This window comes from Impatiens glandulifera, chromosome 9, assembly GCF_907164915.1.
Source record: "Impatiens glandulifera chromosome 9, dImpGla2.1, whole genome shotgun sequence".
Lineage (NCBI taxonomy): Eukaryota > Viridiplantae > Streptophyta > Magnoliopsida > Ericales > Balsaminaceae > Impatiens > Impatiens glandulifera.
The window spans coordinates 8,755,214-8,778,373 of record NC_061870.1 but is presented as its reverse complement, the minus strand read 5'-3'; the positions used below and the strand labels follow the sequence as shown (position 1 = coordinate 8,778,373).

Below are 23,160 nucleotides of genomic sequence, written 5' to 3'. Positions count from 1 at the left end.
ACCTCTGGTGAAGCCTTTTGTTTCTCTAGTTATCGAAAAGTCTTATCTTCTCCTTCGATGTCTCCTCAACCTCCTCCATAATCAGATCTATAGTTTGTTTCACTAGGGAGGGACTTCTGGTTCAAAGACCGCATGATCTTTTACTTTTCCTGCAACTTCGGCAGGTTGTGCAGTAGTAGGGACAAGTTCCCTAAATATAATACCTTTAACTGTAGGAACCCTTTATGTGATGGTCGCTGGATAGACGGTTGATAATGGAACAACTGCTAATGCTGAAGTTGCTACTTTTGGTTGTGCTTTAGAATGTCTAATAGTTATATTGACAACTGGTGTTTTAGTAATATTACCAGTAGACACAACATAAAGCCTTCAGTAGGTGCTTCGGCCAGAACAATTTCAGAGGTTACCTTAGGAGTTTCCTCTACTACAGGTATTTCGTCTAGTTTTTCCTTCTTAGCCTTGGATATAGTCTCAGATGTCTTTTCGATTTAATCAATGTTTTGGTTGTTTGAGCTTGTAACTGACTCCTCAACCATCAACTTTCTTTTCTTCCTTGGAGTTAGACGACGAGAGAGGGTTGAACGTTTGGAAAGAGTAGTTGACTCTCCACTCGACTACTGAGCGGATGATTCAAGATTGATGTCCTTGATCCCTTTCATTATGAGAAAGTAATTACTAATCATTATGCTGGTCATAATCCTATTAGGATGAACATTTACTCCCTTGCCTAGGTCGACCTAGAGGTGTTCAAGCAGTCTGTTGATCTGTATGGAGAAACCAATGTGCTTCTTCTTCGAAAGTGTCACCATGGTTACGATAGTAGTGAAAAGAATAGATGACCAGTTGATGGCCATTTCCTTTGTGATTTCCACATTATTTCTAATATATCCTGAATATAAGCATCGAAGGATCCTATCTTCGCCCGAAAGAATTTCGAATCAATTGTTGGAATTTTTAAACTAATTCTATAAATTCCATTAATGAATGGAAATTAGAATGTGGGTAATAAAATTAAATCAAATTCACATGAAATTCAAACGTGAATTAAATGGTGAAATTTGATCCAAATGTTTGAATTAATTAATTTAAATTAATTAATTAAAATGCCTTGATGACCAATTAACAAAATGTTGTTAATTTATAGCGTGACTTACATGAGTTTGTTATTATTATTAATTATTATGATAATTTAATATTATTATTAACATATTAAAAAAACCATGTAACGTGAGTATTGCAAAATAAATGTCTTCATTAATTTTGGCAAACAATTACCCTTCATTAAGAAGAAATATTAAGGCAAATGAAGAGGCAAACAATGCCAACCGTTGGATCAATTGATGATTTAATTAACTGTTTATTATTTCAACAATCTAAATAGTCATTCTATCCCACACCATCCAATGGACAAAAAATACACATCACTTCATCATTTTCTTTCTTTCTCACTCTAGAATTCCAAAAGTCTTCTTCTTGTTTTGTGAGTGTTCTTCGAGTTCTTCGCTCAATATTTTCCGTTGAAACCCGGTGATAGTTCAGGTACTTTATCAAGCTCGTTGTGTAGTGATTCCGGTGCTGAATCACTACTAGATTCGTTGTACCCTGGGAGACAGCCATCTGTGATAAGCTCTAGCACACGGGGAGACGGTGGAACTGTTTTAAGGGAAATGTGTCTAACACATGCCTCGAATCAACCATCAAATACAGTGATATTGTTCTTCGTATATCTTATTTTATTTTTATTTATTTGTAACATCGTATGTATATATATTTTTCTGTTATTTCAAGACAAGATTTCTAACAATCTTAAAACAGTTTCGTGTGCTAAGTTATTTAGTAGCTTTTGCCGTAAAAAATCTTTGTCTTTGATGTTTTAGAAATACGAGTCACGATGTTGCAAAAGAGATGATGGCTCATTTCGACAAGTTGAAATTATCCATCTTAATAAGAAGAAGAATCGACTAATAAAGATAAGTCTTTATTATACACGTATAATGTTAATTATTAATATTTTTCTTGTATTATTAAAAGCTTTATTTTATAAGCTGATAAATGTTTGACATATAAATTTTCTCAAGGAAAAAAAAAATTGTATATTCAATGTACAAATGTTATCTTGAAAATAATTTAGAAAACAATAATTTGTTTTCTTTTTCATTAAAAGTTTGAGAGTTACTAAAATTATTATTATTAATAAATGAAAAGGTAACTAAAAGGTTAACTTATAATTTTCAAAATAAAATAAAATTTGTGATTATATTTAATAGTAATTAAAATTAATTATAATTGAAACATATGGTTTCCGTTTTAAAATAATTAATTATAATAAATATATATACATTCTTAAATTAATTAAGCGTGACGATTAATAAGAATGTGATATGTTGATTATTAACGAAATATGGTCTATTTATATATGTACATATAAATTGTCTTATATATTTACCGTTTGATTATGATACTAAGTTATCAATTTTGTTTGACAGAGTTTAAGTCAAAAATAAGAGAAAAATATGTTTCTCTGACGCATTGGCACAGTGGTTCAAAGTTCAGGTTCAAAGTTCAGACGCGCAAGGGTGTGAGGAGGCAAAAGGTCCCTAGTTCGAATCCCATTTAGCCAATGATTTCTTGTATAGAAATCTGATGAGTTATAAAATGACACTAGTCATTTATGATGGAACCATTCAAATTTCTTTTATAGAAATTATTAGATGAATGGAGCCAATGATTTCTTTCATAAGAAATCTGATGTGTTATAAAATGAAACCATTCCAATTTCTTGTGTAGAAATTATGAGATGAATGGATAGTCAATAATTTCTTGATAGAAATTAGACTAGTTAAAATGACTTGTAGTCAATAATTTCTTGGTAGAAATCAGACTTTTAAAATGACTCTATCATTGATGTTGGAGATGAATGAGGTCGATAATGATTTCTTATATAAAAAAAAACATGATTTGTCTAAATGACATTAATTATGAATGTTGAAATCATTATAATTTCTTATGTAGAAATTATGAAATAAATTGAGTATAGAAATTTTAATTTCTTAAGATTAAATAAGTTGTTTGTGTTAGAACTTATTCTAATCATGCATTGAAAGAGAGAATTATGTAAGTCGAAATATTTTCGCAAGAATTATCTCGGTGAGAATGATCCACCTAGATTTGTTTTGAGCATTGTCACTTCACGTGGATTATCGTTCATAACACGATAATGTAATTACTTCGATTAAGACATGAGGTACGTTTGTAGTTATATTTTATTTGATTATATTGCTAAGTGATTATTTATATATATCATGCATATTAGCTAATAATATGATGATTTATGTTCATTCATAATAAGTATGATTATCTAGAAATTTATATATATATATATATATATATAAATTAAGATTTATTTTCTATTTATTTTTATTTTAATAGATAATTTTGAAATTTGTCATAAATTGAGTTCTTTAATTGACAAAGAATTGTTAAAGAATGTTAAAGGTCATCTAATTAATTAAGAAACGAATAATTGATGACATGAATATTTATTTTTATAATTAGTTAGTTTTATATTCGATTAAAGATAAATGATCAACATTCTAATTAAGTGTAATAATTAATATTCTAATTAATTATCATGTATTTTTTAAACGTATTTTTAATGATAAATGAAATTGTATATATATTTGTTTAATAATATATGACATATTATTTATTTGATTACGTTTCTATGTTATTAACTATATATATTATAGTTGTTTTGTTGTGGTGACAAAAATTCATGAAGCAATAATATACAATATCATATATATGGATATATTAATTTTGGTTTAATATAATATATTATGATATACATTGTTCAACGCATCATTAAGACTTAAGACTTACGTAATTTGATAATTTTGAAATCAAATAATTACAAGGAAAGTCTTCTTTGATTTGAGAATAATGTGGCAAACGTGCCGATATTATGGGATGCAAACGTGCAACCGGAAATAAATATTTGAGCGACTTCGGTCAAAGATGCTTGAAATATTATGATTTCTTTTGTAGAAATCATGTGATACGGTGAATATTTATTTGATTAAATATTCTAATTTCTTTTATAGAAATTAAGTGTTGAAATAAATATTTTAATTGATTAAATATTTTAATTTCTTATGTAGAGATTATGTGAAGAATGATTTATATATGAATAAACATTCTAATCTCTTGTATAGAAATTATATTTTATTTAATTAAATATTTATGATATAGTTATCTTATTCATTGTATGATAAGTATAACAAAAGAAATTTGTAAAAAAATTGTGTGACAATTTCTTGATTAGAAAATCATTGATTTAAATCATATAAGTGTGTGATTTGAAAAAAAAATGGTACCAACACGAATGTGGGGGCAAATATTTTTATTGATTATAACACAAAAATAATTGTGTATATTATGATAAATAAAAAGATAATTTATTGTTAGAGAAATATGTTCTCTATAAAAGATAAAGTTGCGCAACTTTACAAAAAGAAAGAAAATAACAAGAAAATGTCTTGTTTATATTTGCTGAGTTGGTGTTCAAATCAATATTTTATATTTGAGGATTTTGAAATCAAGAAATGTGTCATATTTTGACATTATTTTCATAAAACTTTGAAGAACCAATGTCTTCAAAAAGATTTTATGAAATAAATGAAAAAGAAAGTTTATAAAGTCTTGATATGACTTATAACAAATTTTATAATAATGATATGAAAATTTGATCATACTTTTATTAAAAAGTGGATGTGACAATTATATATATCATGAAGACAATGAAAATTATTTCATTACGTGTCTTTTGTATGATATTTTTATCGTTGAAAATTACGATAAAAATGATTAAATCCATAAAGGATATGAATTGCACTAAACGAAATATCATGTTGTTATCAAATGATATATTGATATTATTAAATGAAAGACTTTACGTCTTAAAGTGAATATGTTTACACTTAGAAGTGCAATCTACGTATGGAAATCTTCTAAGAAATGTATGATGGATAGATTAAACGTTATAATCTATATTTTTGACTTATGTCGAAAAATAAAATATTTTTATGTAAAATATATAATCGTTTACACGAAGGCAGAATAGTTCAAAGACATTTTGTCTACTAGTTAGCCAAGTAAACAATATTTTCATAAAAAATTAAATGATAAGCATGTACGGATGACTATACTTCTTATTAGAAGATGTTCCAAGGTTAACTAAGAATGTACCAACATAAATTTCTAATTATTGTGATAGTAATTAGAAATTGGACAAACTTAGAGTTAGTGACAAGTCTAGACATACACGTCTTAGACATAATGTCATTATACTATATACTCTCTAATGGAGTTATCAAATTTGACTATGTAAGTCAAAGATAACAATGTGGATCCACTAATCAGATTATTGAATAGAGAAAAAGTTTGAAGTCTTTTGAGACATCAGCCTACTATAAGTTGGTATGAAGGAAAACCCAACCTATGCAGACTGGAGATCCCAAGAACTAGGTTCAATGGGACAACCTAATTGTACTGACTTGGAAAGTTATTGTTGAGGATTAATCCTATAACGAAACAAAATATATTTCGATGAGGATAAGCATATCGCTTTTAATGATTATTTGTGAGCAAAGAGATCACCTATGTGAGGGAGAAGTGGGGCCGCTTCGAAAGAATTGCACGGCTCAATTCTAGACCCTCTCACAGAACCAGGCGCGTGTTCCATGGCCAAAATGGACACAACCATGAGAGCTTGACATGTATTAGGGAGAATTCTATGTGAAAGTGTGTAATCATTTACACAAAAGGCAGAATAGTTCAAGGACATCGAGTCTACTAATCAGCTAGTAAAGTTATATGCTTTCACAAGGGAAGGTTCAAAGGGTTACACCTACCTATCCTATGTAGAATTCAACTGTTGAACCTTTCATCGGGTTAATCTTTCAATTTCCATTAATGTGGGGGATTGTTGGAATTTTTAAACTAATTCTATAAATTCCATTAATGAATGGAAATTAGAATGTGGGTAATAAAATTAAATCAAATTCACATGAAATTCAAACGTGAATTAAATGGTGAAATTTGATCCAAATGTTTGAATTAATTAATTTAAATTAATTAATTAAAATTCCTTGATGACCAATTAACAAAATGTTGTTAATTTATAGCGTGACTTACATGAGTTTGTTATTATTATTAATTATTATGATAATTTAATATTATTATTAACATATTAAAAAAACCATGTAACGTGAGTATTGCAAAATAAATGTCTTCATTAATTTTGGCAAACAATTACCCTTCATTAAGAAGAAATATTAAGGCAAATGAAGAGGCAAACAATGCCAACCGTTGGATCAATTGATGATTTAATTAACTGTTTATTATTTCAACAATCTAAATAGTCATTCTATCCCACACCATCCAATGGACAAAAAATACACATCACTTCATCATTTTCTTTCTTTCTCACTCTAGAATTCCAAAAGTCTTCTTCTTGTTTTGTGAGTGTTCTTCGAGTTCTTCGCTCAATATTTTCCGTTGAAACCCGGTGATAGTTCAGGTACTTTATCAAGCTCGTTGTGTAGTGATTCCGGTGCTGAATCACTACTAGATTCGTTGTACCCTGGGAGACAGCCATCTGTGATAAGCTCTAGCACACGGGGAGACGGTGGAACTGTTTTAAGGGAAATGTGTCTAACACATGCCTCGAATCAACCATCAAATACGGTGATATTGTTCTTCGTATATCTTATTTTATTTTTATTTATTTGTAACATCGTATGTATATATATTTTTCTGTTATTTCAAGACAAGATTTCTAACATCAATGTCGTTGAAATTTTAAGTAAAGAAATATATTATTTGAAATAGTTAGATAAATATTTTCTCAACCTCAATGTGGTGTGATTACTTTGTCATACATTTTAGCATCTTTACGTATATATATTACTTATATAAGATTATCCTTAAGTAGATTTAAATCATCATTGATCAGTTCTTATTATTTCTGATTGTTCAAATATTTTACTAAATTATTGATGTTGTAGCTTTTATTGACATCATTTTAAAGTCCAATGACCGGTTCCAGCTTCAACTAAGAGAACAGGTATCTGTTCAAAGGTCATAAGAATATTTTTATTAGTTTATTTGAAGGTAAGAGATTCAGCCATCAAGCCCAATTATTAATTAAGAGTAGATTAAAACTCTTTTTTGTCTAAAAGCATCTGTGATTATTAAAGATGAGATTTGAGTGGGACCGTACATAGCGTAAAGCCAATTTAAATCCCAACCGCAAATTTTATGATCTAAGAATATTTTTAAGACCTAGCTAGTTTATATATTATTATTTTTTAAATTAATTTTTTTATTAAACAATTAATATGAAAGATCTTGATTTTCGTAAATATGTGATTAGATAAAAAAAAACTTCATTAACTCACGCGTAGACTGAAACAAATTGATGGACGAGGAAAATAAGAAAAAAAAAAAAAACCAAAACATTCCACAAATTCAGCTTTAAAAAATGGTGAGACAACCTAACCAAAGTCTCTTCTCTCAAATAATTGAAGTATTAGGACATCCCCGAAAAATACACAGTTTATGTTGGTAAGAATTTGGGTCTCCAAATCTGACCTACTTTAAACAATTATTAAAATACAAAAATTAAAAATTAAAACATAAAAAGACACAATTTTAATATGAAGTAGAAGAAAAAATACAAAGATTTATCTCAAACTTTATCTCTCTAAAATTTTATATTTTAATGTAAAACTCTTAATAATAACATATTTATAAATTAAAATAATGTTAATATTTCAAAATACTTGTTAAAACTCAAATTTAATAAATTCTAATTAACTTTTGAAGATTTTATTATAAGTGTAGGCTTTACAACTCAACAATCTCTAATTTGGAGACTAATTTCATCATGATCTCTCAATTCGTAATGATTCTTCATACGGTATCTCAATTGGTTTGGTTAGTTTTGTTGAGATGTCTTGAATTGGTGATGCAAGGAAAGAGAATATTGAACAAAATGAAAGTATATCTTTTTGGTGTGTAATCTTGATTTAAGGAAATAAGATTAACACAAAAGGAAATATGATCTTTTGTTATGGTAATATAACTAGGAAAGTATTGTGATAATATTTTGGAGATTATTTGTCAAAATATTGTGTTGACCTAGTTGAAGACTATTGAAAGGTGCAGTCGGGCACTTCAGAAAGTCGAAGTCTTTGCCTTGAGAGCATCGTTTCCAGTCCCAATTCTGTAACTGTTAGGGTTTCGGGGGACCGAGTATTATATAAACTCGTGTCATAACCTTAGTTTATACGGTTGTAATCTTTGTTCTGATCTCCTAATAAGATTCTCTCTTTCTGGTGGACGTAGCCAAGTTTTATCTTGGTGAACCACGTTAAAATATGTGTCGTTCTTTATTTCTTACGTCATCTATCGCATTCCGTTACAACAAACTGGTATCAGAGCTTCAGGTTATTAGATTGTTTGTTTTTTTTCAATTGAGATGGCAGTAGTAAGAATCAAGACGACAAGTTCAGGAGGAGAAGACAATGTGGCAAATCAAGACGCGAGTTTTGCTAAAACAACAGGGCTTATGGAGGTCACTGAAGTTGTCAACAGGAGCAAAAACAACCGAGGGATTATCATTCTAGAGGAGAAGATAATATGGCAGATCAAGATGTGAGTTCTACTACAACGATATGGCTTATGGGCTTACTGAAGTTATCGGTTGATTCAGGACAACAATTGAGATTTTCATTCTAGAAGATCAAGATGCGGGCTCTACAAAAACGATAGGGCTTATGGGGTTGCTGAAGTTATCGGTAGGAGCAGAACAACTGTTGAGATTGCCATTCTAGAGGAGGTGAATACGTTAGAACTATTCACCTACGAAGATACTATATTCGGTTCTGAAGTTACACAATGATTTACAGCAATGGGAGTATTCAAGTCAAGGTGGAGATTTATTAAGTCGACTTGAATACTTGGGGTCAATAAAGGAGTTGTTAAGTTGTTTTGGAGACAACTCTAAATCTAGAAGAGAGATGCAGTAGATCATCTGGCCCATCTAGCACCGGAGAGTGCTTCTGGGCCATCCGGCACCGGCGAGTGCATTTGGGCCTTCTAACACCGACGATTGCATCTGGGCCATCTGGCACCGATGAGTGCATCTAGGCCATCTTGCACCGGCGAGTGCATCTGGGCCATCTGGCACCGAAGAGTGCATTTGGGCCATCTGGCACCGGCGAGTGCATCTGGGCCATCCAGTACCGGCGAGTGCATTTGGACCATCTGGCACTGGCGAGTGCATCTGGGCCATCTGGCACCGACGAGTGCATCTTGGCCATCCGGCACCAGCGAGTGCATCTGGGTCATCCGGCACCGGCGAGTGCATTTGGGCCATCCGCACCAGCAAGTGCATCTGGGCCATCTGGCACCGGCGAGTGCTTCTGGTCCATCCGACACCGGCAAGTACATCTGGGTCATCCAGCACCAGCGAGTGCTTCTAGGCCATCCGACACCGACGAGTGCATCTAGGTCATCCGGCACCGGTGAATACTTCTAAGCAATCCGACACCGGCGAGTGCATCTGGGTAATCCGGCACCAGTGAGTGTTTTTGGGTCATCCGACATCGGTGAGTGCTTTTAGGCCATCTGACATCGGTGAGTGCATCTAAGCCATCCAACACCGGCGTGTACATCAGGGTCATCTAACACCGGCGAGTGCATCTGGGCCATCTAGCATTGATGAATGCATCTGTTAAGTTGTCTTATGACAACTCTCGATCAAAGAGAGGAGATAGAATATTTGAGCACTGATTAATGCATTTGGGGTATTTGTGGGAATTCAAGTCAAGGTGGAGAATTGTTGAGATGTCTTGAATTGATGATGCAAGGAAAGAGAATATTGAACAAAAGGAAAGTATATCTTTTTGGTGTGTAATCTTGATTTAAGGAAATAAGATTAACACAAAAGAAAATATGATCTTTTGTTATGGTAATATAACTAGGAAAATATTGTGATAATATTTTGGAGATTATTTGTCAAAATATTGTGTTGACCTAGTTGAAGACTATTTAAAGGTGCAGTCGGGCACTTCAGAAAGTCGAAGTCTTTGCCTTGAGAGCATCGTTTCCAGTCCCAGTTCCGTAACTGTTAGGGTTTTGGGGGACCGAGTATTATATAAACTCGTGTCATAACCTTAGTTTATACGGTTGTAATCTTTGTTCTGATCTCCTAATAAGATTCTCTCTTTCTGGTGGACGTAGCCAAGTTTTATCTTGGTGAACCACGTTAAAATCTGTGTCATTCTTTATTTCTTACGTCATCTATCGCATTCCGTTACAACAAGTTTAGTGACAGAAAGTAAATGAAAAACGTAGAATACATATTTTTATGGATGTTCGGAGCAAACTCTCATACATCACCCCTAATTCTCAAATAGTGAGAAGGATATTCACTAATGGAATATTCAACAACACAATACGATCGAGTCTTATTTATTACTCGTCGTTCACTTTACAATACTCATACAGTATTGTAATACATTTTTACAACGGAATGTTTAATGTTTACAACTGTTTCACTTTGATCAAAAGAACTGTATACATTCAGATGCTTTTCAGGTTTGATCAGGTGAAAAACCAGGTTGATAACGTATCTTAGGACTCTTTTTCTTCAATGCTTTGCCTTCCTTTTATATGGGAAATATGACAATGGTCATATTTCTCACTCTTGAGTTGATTGGTCATAGGTAGCCGAGCCGGTCAAAGTAGGTAGTTTTGCTTTTTTGTACACATAGCAGCCATGCATGGAGCGGTCGCCTGCACCGTGAAAGTTGTTTGTGAGCTTGGATAAAATCTGCAATTATTAGATTGCTGCATGCCTTATCTCAAAACCTTGTTTTGTATATTTCCAAGATATATTCATTACGTCATTTTCATATTATTCATCACTTTGAATAATTTTCTCGTTGGCTTTATGATTTTCAATGCGTTGAGCCAGCCGAATAATATCGTTTAGAACTTCTAGCCGGTTTAACTTCGAATGTGTTTGAGCCGATTCAGTTTAACCTTGAATGGGTTTGATCCGATTCTATTTAACCGAGAGGATAGATCACGTTGAGAGCATTTCGGTTTGGCCGATCTTGTTGATGGATTTAGCCGATTCGGTTGAAGCTACTCCTACACATATGGTTAAAGATTGATTAAGTTCTTTAGATAGTTAAATTTCTTTTAATAAATTATTTATCTTGATTTTTCTAACAAATTTTGTTGGGGAGTTAATAAATATTTTTTTTTGGATCAAATTAATACAATATTTATTTTAATTTTTTTTATTATAATTCCTTTTAATTTTCTTAAAATTAAATTGAGATAAAAATGAGCACAACATTTATCCTAAATTATTTTATTCTATTTTTTTGACCATTATTCTTAATTAATTAAGATTTAATTATCACAATAATTCATTCAACTAATTTTTTAAATATGTTTTGGCCATGCTTTTAGTTATTTTGATTTTATTTAATTAAAATAATTAATTTAAAATTTATAAATAATTGGGTATATAAAATTTAGTTCTTACAAAATACTATGGCAAGAAAGGAATGGACGAGAAGGACGACATAATTGAACGAAAATGTTTTGTTCTTAATAATCAAGATTCGTGATTTCATGACCTTAACAAATATAAATATATATTTTTTTACAGTAAATCGTCTTATATTTTTGTATTTTTTTTTGAAAAAAAAAATAAAAGAATGAAAAGTGGCGATTTTAATGATTTTATTATATTACATAATAAATGACATTATTTTTTTATTTTCTTATTACTATTTTTGCATATTTTGTTTTATTTTAATTTTGTAATATTTAAATTTTCTTTTCTCAAATAATATTACGTGTTTTCATCTTTATCAAAGATTTTTTATTTGAGAAACTATTCAACGTGGGATGTAAAACACAATCATTCATCATTTTTTATTGAAGTTTTTTTATTTGAAACACATTTTCAATTACCAAAACGAAGTTGATCAAATGAGAATTAAGCCGTAAATGTTCATTTTGATAATCACAAAATATCTTATAAGCAAAAAAAAGAAAATAATAGTTTAAAAAATAAATCGCTCAATTGTTTTGTTGTGAAAAGACCATAAATTGAAGAGTATTTTATTTAAAGATTTGAATGATAGACTTTAAATTATTTTGAAATAATCCATGTCAAACATGCTTTATTCATTTAAAAAGGGAGAAAGTATGTGAGGGCTAACATGGACATTTGACATCAAACATCAATCTCATTCTCATGATCTGCATCCTCTATAAATGGGTTTCGGTGTCAAACCAAGATCAACAACAAATTACTTACTAGATTGGATTTCTTACTTGTTCTAATAATATAACATTTCGGCCATGAATCAGCCTAAATTCAATTCTCAGCAGCAGCAAGAGGAAGGACGATGGACCTCCGGTTTTTATGATTGTTTTGACGACCCCTTCCTCTGTGAGTATTCAGATGTTTTAAGGTCTTCGATCGATTATATTATTTGCTATTAATTACCTCGTACTGAAGGTCTCAGCACTTGCATCTTTCCATTCATCACCATGGGACGGATTGCAGAAATTGTTGATGAAGGAGAAACATGTAAATAACACAAACAATTCTTTATATATAATGTTTTTAAGCCCCTTCAGTTAATATGTATATTTTGGAGATGTTTTTGAAGCTTGCTTTGATGCCGGGGTGATTTACTTCTGTGCACCAAAATGGTCAAATAGTCGGTACGGGAAGGTCAATCGATCCAAACTTCGGAGGATATTTTCACTGCCCGAGGAACCTTTTAATGACCTAACTTCCCACAGTTGTTGTTGCATCTGCTCTCTCACTCAAGAGTATAGAGAGCTTAAGAATCGTGGTTTTGACCCTTCCATTGGTAAACCTAAAACACTGTTCATCAATTTGGGGTTTTCAGAATATCTAGAATCATTGATTTATTATATATATATATATATATATGCAAGGATGGGAGCCGAATGCTGAGAAGATAAAGAACCGTGATGGACATGGAGTTGGTGCACCTCCTGTTACTAAATTCAAAATGGAACGTTGACTCATAATTCTTGTGATATTATTCTTTTAAGTTGAAAATCTTGTATTAATAAAAGCTTTAGTGTGTTTTATGCTTGGTTTCTTTCAATATTACATGTATATATAACTAGAGTGCTCAAGAACTCACAAATACATTCATACATATATATGTATTTACATCTTTTTTTCATTTGTTAGAGTAAGGTCATGATTTCCCATTTTTTAATAAAACATCCATTAATTGACCTTGTTTTTATAAATTATTTGAGTTTATTTTTAAATAATTCTATTTAAATTAAGTTTATACATTATTATTATTTTTTTTTTAGAAAACGGTTATTATATTTCATTAAAATCTCAAAAGTGGGAGGGTCAAATATCAAAGCTAAAGCTAGACAATTCTTAGTTAAGATTATAAGATGACAATCAAACGACCCTAAAGAACCTGATTAGTATCAATCAAACATACAAGAAATAGAGATTACAAACAAAGATTACAAACTGTATCAAATCCTAATTATCCCAATTAGGATTTTTATTTTCATACCAACCTGATATTTTAACATATTGTCTTCATCTTCCCCTTGTCTTTCCTCTTCCCCTTCCCCTTCCTCTTGCAATGAACGGGGATGAACTGAAGAGGTTAATGAATACTGCATATTCTCATCTTGATTTCTTTCTTTATATGAACTTGTTCTTATTTGATAGAAATAATTATTCTTCAGAATTTCTGAGCTCTTCACTTTGTTGTTCTCAACTTGAACTTCGAGATCATTGTCTTTAATTTCTTCAGTTTCATCTTTGGAATCCTCAACAACTTTAGATTCCTCTGTATCAACATTGGCATTCTCTTCTTCCTCTTGATTAACCTGAGTATCTTCCTCTCTGTTTTCATCAGCAACCACTTCAACTTGATTTGATTGAGAATCATCAACTATCTCTTCAACATGATTAGGTTGAGGATCCACCTCCTTCTTCGTATTGCTTTCTTCTTGTACATAATTTTTTTTATCTTCTGTTTCATGTTCTTTAACCACATTTTGCTCTTTAAAAATAGGCACATTTGTATCGTTTTCCTGTATCTTTACTTTCTGACCATTATGAATTTTCTGATCTTCTTCCTTAGCCAAATCACATTTTGGGCTTGCATGTTGGTTATACATTATTATTATTTAATATGTGGAGAATAAATTAAATAACATACAAAGATATCTAATATTTTAATTAATTTTTGAATTATATAATTCAAGGCAATAGTGTTGGAAGATGTATTTAAAATTAGTCTTGGGTTAAAAGTACAAGGATTTTTTATTTCCTACTTTGTGCCATTCAATGTACCTTTAAAAAAATTTAAAAAGAGATGTTTACATAATTCAATACTAACTATATCCTTTCCTAATTCCAATTACATTTCTTCAAATCACAGTCACATCTCTATCGTTTTAAGATGATGAAACAGGGGCGGAGCCAGAATGAAAAATTACCTGTGGCTGACTCCAACTTGCATCTCAGATTTAACTTTCTATGTTCCGCTTTTATTCAATAAAATTTCCACGATTATTAGAAGATGGAAACTCGTCATGCCCTCTCAGTGCACACGCTTGCAATGTGAGTCACCGAGTGTTTTCAATAATTGTTGTAAGCCGTAATCTGTTATTTTGTTTTTCATCGTAAGACTGTGCATTTAGTAATTTGTCCATATGACAAGGATATTCATTAGATTATCAAGATATTCAACTACCCTATTATGTGGTGAAATATTATATCATATATGCATAACAAAAGAGCATCTATCCTCATCATTAACTCGCTTTCAATATTTGAATCCATCTATTGTAAATGTAGGTTTTTGGGTTGTTTATGTTAAAACAAGAAACATGTGAAACAAAAAGCAGCATTTTTCAAATGAGAGTATTCTAACCAAGTAAATTTCTTAAACCAATGACTTTGGAACCGTCGATTTTGATTTCCAAATTTGTTCGGCGGGTACTCATCCTTAATAGGTTGATATGACCCCATCTTGATATAAGCTCGTCTAATTTCATCCCTTTGATTAAAAGGATATTTCCATATCGGAATACGTAATGTTGGATAAAGTTTAACAGAACTTACATCAACATTAATTCTAGGAGATTTGTTAAGTTCTTGAGTAAGGATATCAAATTCTTTATTTTAACTTGTTTATTAATATTAATTTATATTTTCTTATAAATTTTTGAAATAGTTTAAAATTAAGAAATATAAAACACTATTATTATTATTATATAAATATAGTTTTAAAATAAATAATATTATTTACAAAATTTTATATATAAATAAATCTTATTTATATATTAATTAACATTTATGTATTATTATAAAATAAGTTAAAGGTGAGGCCAGGGTTTGATCACCTGACCTCATATTCCCATTTCAATAACATAGTCAACTGGGCTAAGACTCACATATTAAACTCATATATAAAAAAATTTCTTTTAGGATTTTAATTTAGGTGGGGCTGGAGCCCACCCTAGCCCATGGGTGGCTCCGCCCCCCTCCTTGCCCCGCTCTTTCACTACAACAAAACATACCTTTTGTGACCAATAATCACCAACGCATATTAAGCGTTGGTAAAAGTCTTAAAAATAAAAGGTTTTTGCCAATCTTTACTATTTATGACAACCTTTACAAAAACAAAAACAAAATTTCGCGGGTCATAAGTTCGGGCGCGGGTCAGTTGTGGGGTTAAATAGATATTTTTTTTATTTCACTTCTCTCTCTAGGATCCCTCTTCTGCCCCACACTCTGAATCTCTTCTTCAGTCGCAACCTCCCAAAACCTGCTTCATTCGAATCCATCATTTATCTGCTCCATCCATTTCTCCTCTAAGTTATCTCTCATTCGATCTGCATCTGAAAACGCTCTGCAATTCATAAATGCCAGTGTTTGTCTTTTTGTTTTTCTATTCTCGTGAATCTTTTTCTTAACTTTCACTGTATTATTTTGCAATATAAATCCACAGTTCTTCAGGATTTTCCACTGATCTACGATATTCTCTACGTTTCAGATTAATTATCTCTCTCTGATTACTCCAGGTAAATCCACTCTCCATGATTACAATGAGAATCAGAAATTTCTTTGTCATGTGATTTTCTATTGAACATTTGTGTAGTAAGAATTTAGGACAACAGATAGTACTTTTACATACTAAACAGGGCCCAATTTCATGAGATTTATATATGTTTTGTGGTTGAATCATTTTAAATCTTATTGTAAAGGTATCATTCATGTTACTCTGATCAATCTGATTCCCTTGTTTAATTATATAACTTTAGTTTCCTTGATGATGCTGATCGTAAGTGTGGAGCCTCACTGATTGTCTGTCATGGTGTGATGCTTGAGATTGTAAATTTCACTATTGAGCTTTTTTTTCTTTTTCACATCCAATAGATCTGCAAAGTAATTTTTTCATCAAAATTGTGAAAGTTCGCTTCTCCTTTTTGCTTGAAACTCTGCATTTTTATGAGAAATGAATAGAAAAATTAGATGTTAATTTAATTTCTATGTCAAAAAGTAGAATCTGGTGAAATATTTGAACAATTGTTTTTTTTAACAGTGTTTGGGTCTTTTTCATCAAATTAAGATGTAAAGTGTGTGTTGTGTCTGTCTAGGTATGTGAACCCGGTAGTGATGGAGAAAACAGATACTGCTAAAAAACTATACACATGGATGCGACTTTGGGATTTCCCAGACCAATATATTGTTGAGCCTACTGATGGTTCTGGTGGTTCCATTTTGCAAGTTAGTAGGGTGGATGGGTCTATGAAACTCATTGGTTAGCTCCTTTTTTAATTGTTTCTTCATTTACTCTTAAGTGTTACTGTTTGCTTTATTTCTTCACTAGACGCAAGTGTCTTACCTAAATGTATTTCCTTCTTTGTAGATGATGTTCCGCAATGCACTTCTGTTCGAGGGCCAGATATTCAGACAATATATGGTGTGTCTGGGATGATAAAGTTGTTAGCAGGCAAGTTTCTACCAAACTGATGTAATAACATGTAAAACATATTCATGAGTTAAGATCTGGTATGAATGTCTCTATCTAGTGTTAGCTTCATCCCTCTACAGATTTGAATCAGCCTAACTTTTTGAACTTGATTGGTGACCTTGTTTAGACGTCTTTAGTACTGGATTTCAGATACATACAGCAGGAATCTGGAATGATTGGAATCTAGAGTGTGAAATCTTTTCACTTTATCTGCATAGATTTTACAAGTTAATTTCAAGGCGCATTTAGCATAATACACCTCATGAATTATTTTAAACACGCCAAGTAGGGTCCAACTGGCTACACTACATTGGCTAATACACCTCATGAATAAGACATGTAGATGGAGAATTTAGTGCCTAAGAAGCAATATTCACAATTGGTCTGAGGATCAAAGTTGGTCCTTTAAAAGGTAATTTGTGTTGTGTTTTAGCTTTGCGTCATTTTGATGTCACTGTAAAGCTTGATTCACAACACAAAATTCTTATAGGTTGATGACGTTTTATATAGTCTCATGTTTCTTTCTTTGTTGCTATTTTCATTTATTATTTTTCTTGCTGCAGTTAAATATGAACACCTAACAAAAGTTCGTGAAAAGAATAGTGCTATTGCTTTGTAGCAATCCATCCACTACAAGCAAGTCTTTATTTTCTTCTTTCTACACTAAAGCAGATCATCATCTTACACCCGCTTAATTTCTTTTCTTTTCCCCCACAACTACTTTTTGGATATTACGGTTCCTCACTCACTTTCTAATTAAAAATTGAGAGTATGCAGACCCGATGCATTGTGTTTGAATGACTGATTATTTTATGGTTGATTGAAAATTCATGTACATGAATGTTCTGCTACTTCTCTTAGAATTTGAGGAATTTGAGTTATATTACTTGTGAAGTTAGGGTGATAGAATTAGTCCACTGTAGATGATTAAGTGCACATGAATTTGCAATTGCTAAATGAGATGACTGTTACCTCATCTTGAAATGTTGATGGCAAACAATAATAGGTAAGTGCAAAGGTCTTAATTATTTTGACCTGCTCAAAATTTTATTTTTGCCATAAATCATGATTCTCATTCTTGGGAGATCTTCAATACTTTACTTACCCATACTTGTGAGAATAGTAATGCAACTGTGTTGCATCTGCGCCATGGCCCATATATTTACTTTATCTTGTTCAAGATTTTAATGTATTGATTTGAATCTCTTTTACACACTCCTTCATAAATTTTGTGAACGAGTTTCTTCATTGCAGTCTATCCACTATTCCGACATGCATTGGCATCTGTATCTCACTCGTCGAGGTATAACTATCTTTTAGTTCGAGTATTTAGCAATTGTATGTATTAATATTCTTTTGACATTGATTTGGTAAGAATACAAGTGAATCTGTCATCAAATATTTTGACAGAGTTGTCAGATGCTTTTGTCAATTCACATAAAGGTTGGTATTTTTGTTTCATTTCTTCTTTTTGTCCTCATTCTTTTGCCATTGTGGTAGAGCTAATAGTTATTTATAAATTATTTTGGATGTTAAGTTATTTAGGAATTGAAGCACCATATATGCTCATATGTCAAACCAAAAAACTTGCACAATTAATATCAAGCACACATGTACTAGTTATGATTCACATTACAAGGGAAATTGTATGATTCAATAAATGACAAGGTTGTGGGAAAAAATATGTTGAATTTGAAGAATCATCTACATGAATTTGGATTGTCCCGTGAAGAAAGAATATGATTTTCTTCCTATTTTGAGAAGGAAGGCCAATAATTAGGAACTCAAGATTGAACACTAATTCATTAATGCTTAGTGAATTTTGTCTAAAGAAACAAAAGATGCAGACAAATTATGGAATAGGAGATAAGATGTTTAAAGTGTATTGGTTCAAGGAGAAAGTGAACTGAAACAAGAAGAAATAATTATCAAGCTCTTACCTGCTCTTTTGTTAGGTATGTTGTAGGATAAAACATTATATTTTCTTCCAATTTTAGTAATGTAAGCTAAGCTTAGGCCTTAGAGCATTCAAATGCATAAGTTTAAAAGGTACCTAGAGTGTTGAAATAGAAAATGTTAAACTTGCATGTAATAATAATAATAATTTTTAACACTCATAACCTATTTGGTCTTTTTTTCTTTGGTATGCAGGTTCTTACCCTTAGCAACAATGTCGACAGTAAATACCTCCCTAAAACAATGTTTAAAATGTGCAAACAACTTTTAACCTTGAACGTATATGATACAGAATTTATAATTGACATTCTAAGACAGGTTTTAACTCTTATTCTATTTCATTCATTCACTTTTTATATTTTAAAATGTATTGTTGTCATTTATCAATGCATTGTGATTTTAATTGGAAGGATGGGATCGATTTGAGTTAGAATCTTTGTTGATTGATAAGGGAGTTGTCGAGACATCTTCCACTTTATGCAGAAATGAATCTACTTAAAGGTATTTTTCTACCTTTTTTATGTCTTTTCTTTTGATTATTGCAATATTCTTTATTGGTATTACATTGTTAGAACTTTAAGTATAATATTATATGAGCGAATATTGTGATTCTTCTTCTTATCTTCTTGTATTTGATGTTTTTCTTATATTGTTGATCTGAGTTTTATACTTTTTGTTTGAGTTATATACTGTTAAAGGAAAATTAATCATTGGTATTTGGTTTTTTCTTTTGATGGTATTGATGGTTGACTGAAGTGTTCATCCTCAAGTTGTCAATTACAAGAAGAAGAAATGTGGACACAGCAACTAGATTTTTCTTTTCAAATTGTCTATATTTAATTCACATCAATATATTTTTTTATTTCTAATTTTGAAAAGAATATTTTTTTTACATAATTGCAGTGAAGACCCAAATAGAAGATCAAGTAGATGCAAATCATCTATTTTTCTATTTCAGCTTTGTTGTTTAAAATTATTTTGTTTGTTTTAGATCTTTTGAATCTTCTAACAATGATACGATTAAATGAGATATTTTATTGAGAGAATTTATTTAATTTTGTTATAATTAAAAATGTCAATAAATAGTATGAAATGATTTTTTAATAATTATTTAATTTTAAAAAATACACAAAAATATATTATAAACAATTGTAAAATAAAATCAATATTATTTGAAAGGATTGTTAAACAATTAAAAATACTTTTAGCAACGCTTAAATTAGTGTTACCGACGCTTAATTAAGTGTCGGTATCAAGGCTGTCAAAATCGAGAGTTTACGTAGAATCGTTAGCCGGTTGTAAACTCGTAAAATCTAGAGTTTACGTGAAATCGTAAGAGTTTAATTTGAAAAAATAATAGTTATATATTATTATTATTTTTATATATAATTAAATATTTTATACTTAACCAATTTTAAGAAATTATATACTTTCATATAAAATTAATTAAATAATAATAATAAATAAATAACACTATAAAAAATTATAATTACAAAATTAATTATATTAATTAATTAATTTAAATAACCAATAACTTTATTTTTTAATTTTTAAATATAAATTTGATTTTTTAAAGTAAAATCGTATAGAATCGTAAAATCGAAATTATTTATAAACTCGTAAAATCGTAAAATCTTATTATCGTAAATTTAAAATCGTAAGAGTTTACCTATTTAAGAGTTTACTTAAAATCAGACTCGTTAACCTAATGTGAAATCGTAAAATCGTAAGATTTTAAGAGTTAACTCGAGATTTTAACAGCCTTGGTCGGTATAACTTACACCCACCCTGCTTATGGTGACGCATAAGTAAGTGTCGGTAATATTTTTGGCGACGCTTTTAAGGGTTGGCAAAAGTCTTTTTAAGCATCGCTGAAAGTCTTTTTTGTTGTAGTATTTCCATCCACAGTCAAGATCTTCGTCGCCTAACTCCTTCCAATCACAGATTCGATGACTTCAACCGGCGGTTAACCAATCCCTAACCAAATAAAATACTGTGGACCGATCTGGCATATTCATATCAAACATGATTCATATACAGATCTGAAATAGTTATTAGGTTTTAAAAATTCTAGTTTTAAACTATTCTGGAGTAGGAAAACTATTCTGGAGTAGAAGAAGAATTTCAAATAGTATTGAACAGATGCAAGGAATATTATGTTTCCAATATTATGTTGAATTCTATTTTGTCTTCGTTCTTGACGGAATATTATGTTTCCAATATTATGTTGAATTCTATTTTGTCTTCGTTCTTGACGGTGATCAAACAAATAAAAGATTTAGTTTTTTTTTAATAAATTAATTAATTGAAAATTAGACGCTATTATCTTTTGTTTAAATAAGTGTCTTAATTGGAATTAAATGTCTCGTTAATATTAGACGTTATTATCTTTTGTTTAATAGAGGTCTTAATTAGAATTCATTCTAACCATTTAAGAGTTTTTTTTATCATAGTATAAATAGAGTAGTTATATTTACATAAACATGATGAACTGAAATAAAATCTCTTCCCTTCACTTTTTTAAAATTATCTTGAGTTTATGAATGAATACGTCGATTGTCCACTAACGTTTCAAAAAATGTTTTATCAGAGCGAGGATATGTCTTTAATATTCCAATATTTGCGTCTTACGGAGGACAATTATGATAGTTAGTCTATCCGAGTAAAGATGTTACTCAGTTCCCAAGGTACATGGGAAATTATAATCGGTGGGATTGTCGAACTTGATAAGGATGCGACGTTGACCCTAATTCAAGCATTTGAGAAGAACAAAAATAATGATAAGCAATCACTTTCTATCATCCACTAGTGTTTGAATGATGTTGCTTTTGAGAAAGTAGCAAACGCCTAAACGATGAAGGAGGCATGGGAAATTCTAGAAAATTCCCTTAAAGGAGTTGTCAAGGTAAAAAGGGTGCAACTTCAGATTTTGCGGGAAGAGTTTGAAGCTCTTCATCAGGAAGTATGAAAGTTTATTTAAGAATATTTCTTGTGGATCTTATCTATCATCAACCAGATGAAGAGAAATGAAGAAAGCAAGACGTTCGAGTAATCGAGAAAATTTTACATTCTCTACATCAAATATTTGACCATGTAGTGAATGCAATCGAGGAGAACAGAGATTTGGAGAAACTCTTAATCAACGAATTGAAGAGATCGTTACAGGTGCACGAGGAATTGATGAAAAAACACAAGAAGAAGTATTTGGAGCAAGCCCTTCTACTCAAGTATTGGTTTGGTGAGAAGGGGATCGTAGTTCATCGAGGTCGAGGTTATTCTCGTGGTGGCGGTCGAGGACGTGACAGAAATATAGAAGTCGAGAGATAAAATGATGAAAAGCCTCGAGGAAATCCAAAAAGTATAGGAAGAGAAAGAGGACGCAGACGAGGACAAGGAAGTGACAAATACGAGAAGTGATACGAAAAGTCGCGCATTGAGTTCTATAATTGTCACAAATTGGGTCATTATGCTCGTGATTACTAATATGCCGAAGATGCAAAAGTAAATATTAATTTGACAGAAGATAAAGAAACGGAGAAGTCCACATTGTTGTTGGCGCTAAAACAAGAAGTTATTGGAGGATAAAGTCAATGGTATCTTCACAACATTGCGAATAACCACATGTGTGGCAAAAAGTCAAAATTCATTGAGATTGAGAAAAAATAAACTGGAAATATCACGTTCGGAGATGCTTTGAAAATCTAGAGGTAAATGTACCATTTCGATTCGGTTGAAGGATGGTACACATAAATTTATTTTCGATGTGTATTATGTCCCTAAATTAAGAAGTAATATTTTGAGTTTGGGGCAACTCATAGAAAGAGGCTACTAGATTTTAATGAAGGATTGTAATATTTGGCTACGAGATGGAAGCGCTAACCTAATTGCAAAGGTGACGATGTTGAAGAATAGGATGTTTTCGCTCCCTATTCAATTCGAAGGGCCAAACTGATTGCAAGTGTCCGTGAAGGATCCAACGTGGTCTTGGCACATGAGTATGGGACATCTAAATTTCGGTGGCCTAAAAATGATGTCCAAAACAAAAATG

General features: G+C 31.1%; 1 protein-coding gene and 1 long non-coding RNA gene across 3 annotated transcripts; both read left to right on the top strand.

Moving 5' to 3' along the window:
- The first annotated feature begins 16,166 nt into the window (after nucleotides 1–16,166).
- On the top strand, nucleotides 16,167–17,292 carry LOC124913649 (phosphoinositide phosphatase SAC7-like). 2 transcript variants are annotated; one of them, XM_047454057.1, is made up of 3 exons: nucleotides 16,167–16,203; nucleotides 16,780–16,943; nucleotides 17,052–17,292. In XM_047454057.1, exons 2-3 carry the CDS (start codon nucleotides 16,799–16,801, stop codon nucleotides 17,153–17,155), a joined length of 249 nt encoding a protein of 82 aa, XP_047310013.1. In that variant the 5' UTR covers nucleotides 16,167–16,203; nucleotides 16,780–16,798; the 3' UTR covers nucleotides 17,156–17,292. The 2 variants fall into 2 exon arrangements, with proteins under 2 accessions (XP_047310013.1, XP_047310012.1); XM_047454056.1 differs by lacking the exon at nucleotides 16,167–16,203 and adding an exon at nucleotides 16,430–16,496.
- A 2,205-nt stretch (nucleotides 17,293–19,497) lies between these two features.
- LOC124913765 lies at nucleotides 19,498–20,163 on the top strand. Its single transcript, XR_007096774.1, has 2 exons — nucleotides 19,498–19,613; nucleotides 19,869–20,163. It is a non-coding gene; the product is annotated as an uncharacterized LOC124913765 (long non-coding RNA).
- Nucleotides 20,164–23,160: the final 2,997 nt, after the last annotated feature.

Bases quoted from the DNA above. Each gene is read 5' to 3' on its own strand.
- LOC124913649 (XM_047454057.1), top strand. From the start codon at position 16,799: ATGGAGAAAACAGATACTGCTAAAAAACTATACACATGGATGCGACTT. The intron at 16,944-17,051 runs GTTAGCTCCTTT...CCTTCTTTGTAG, and splicing joins TGGGTCTATGAAACTCATTG to ATGATGTTCCGCAATGCACT.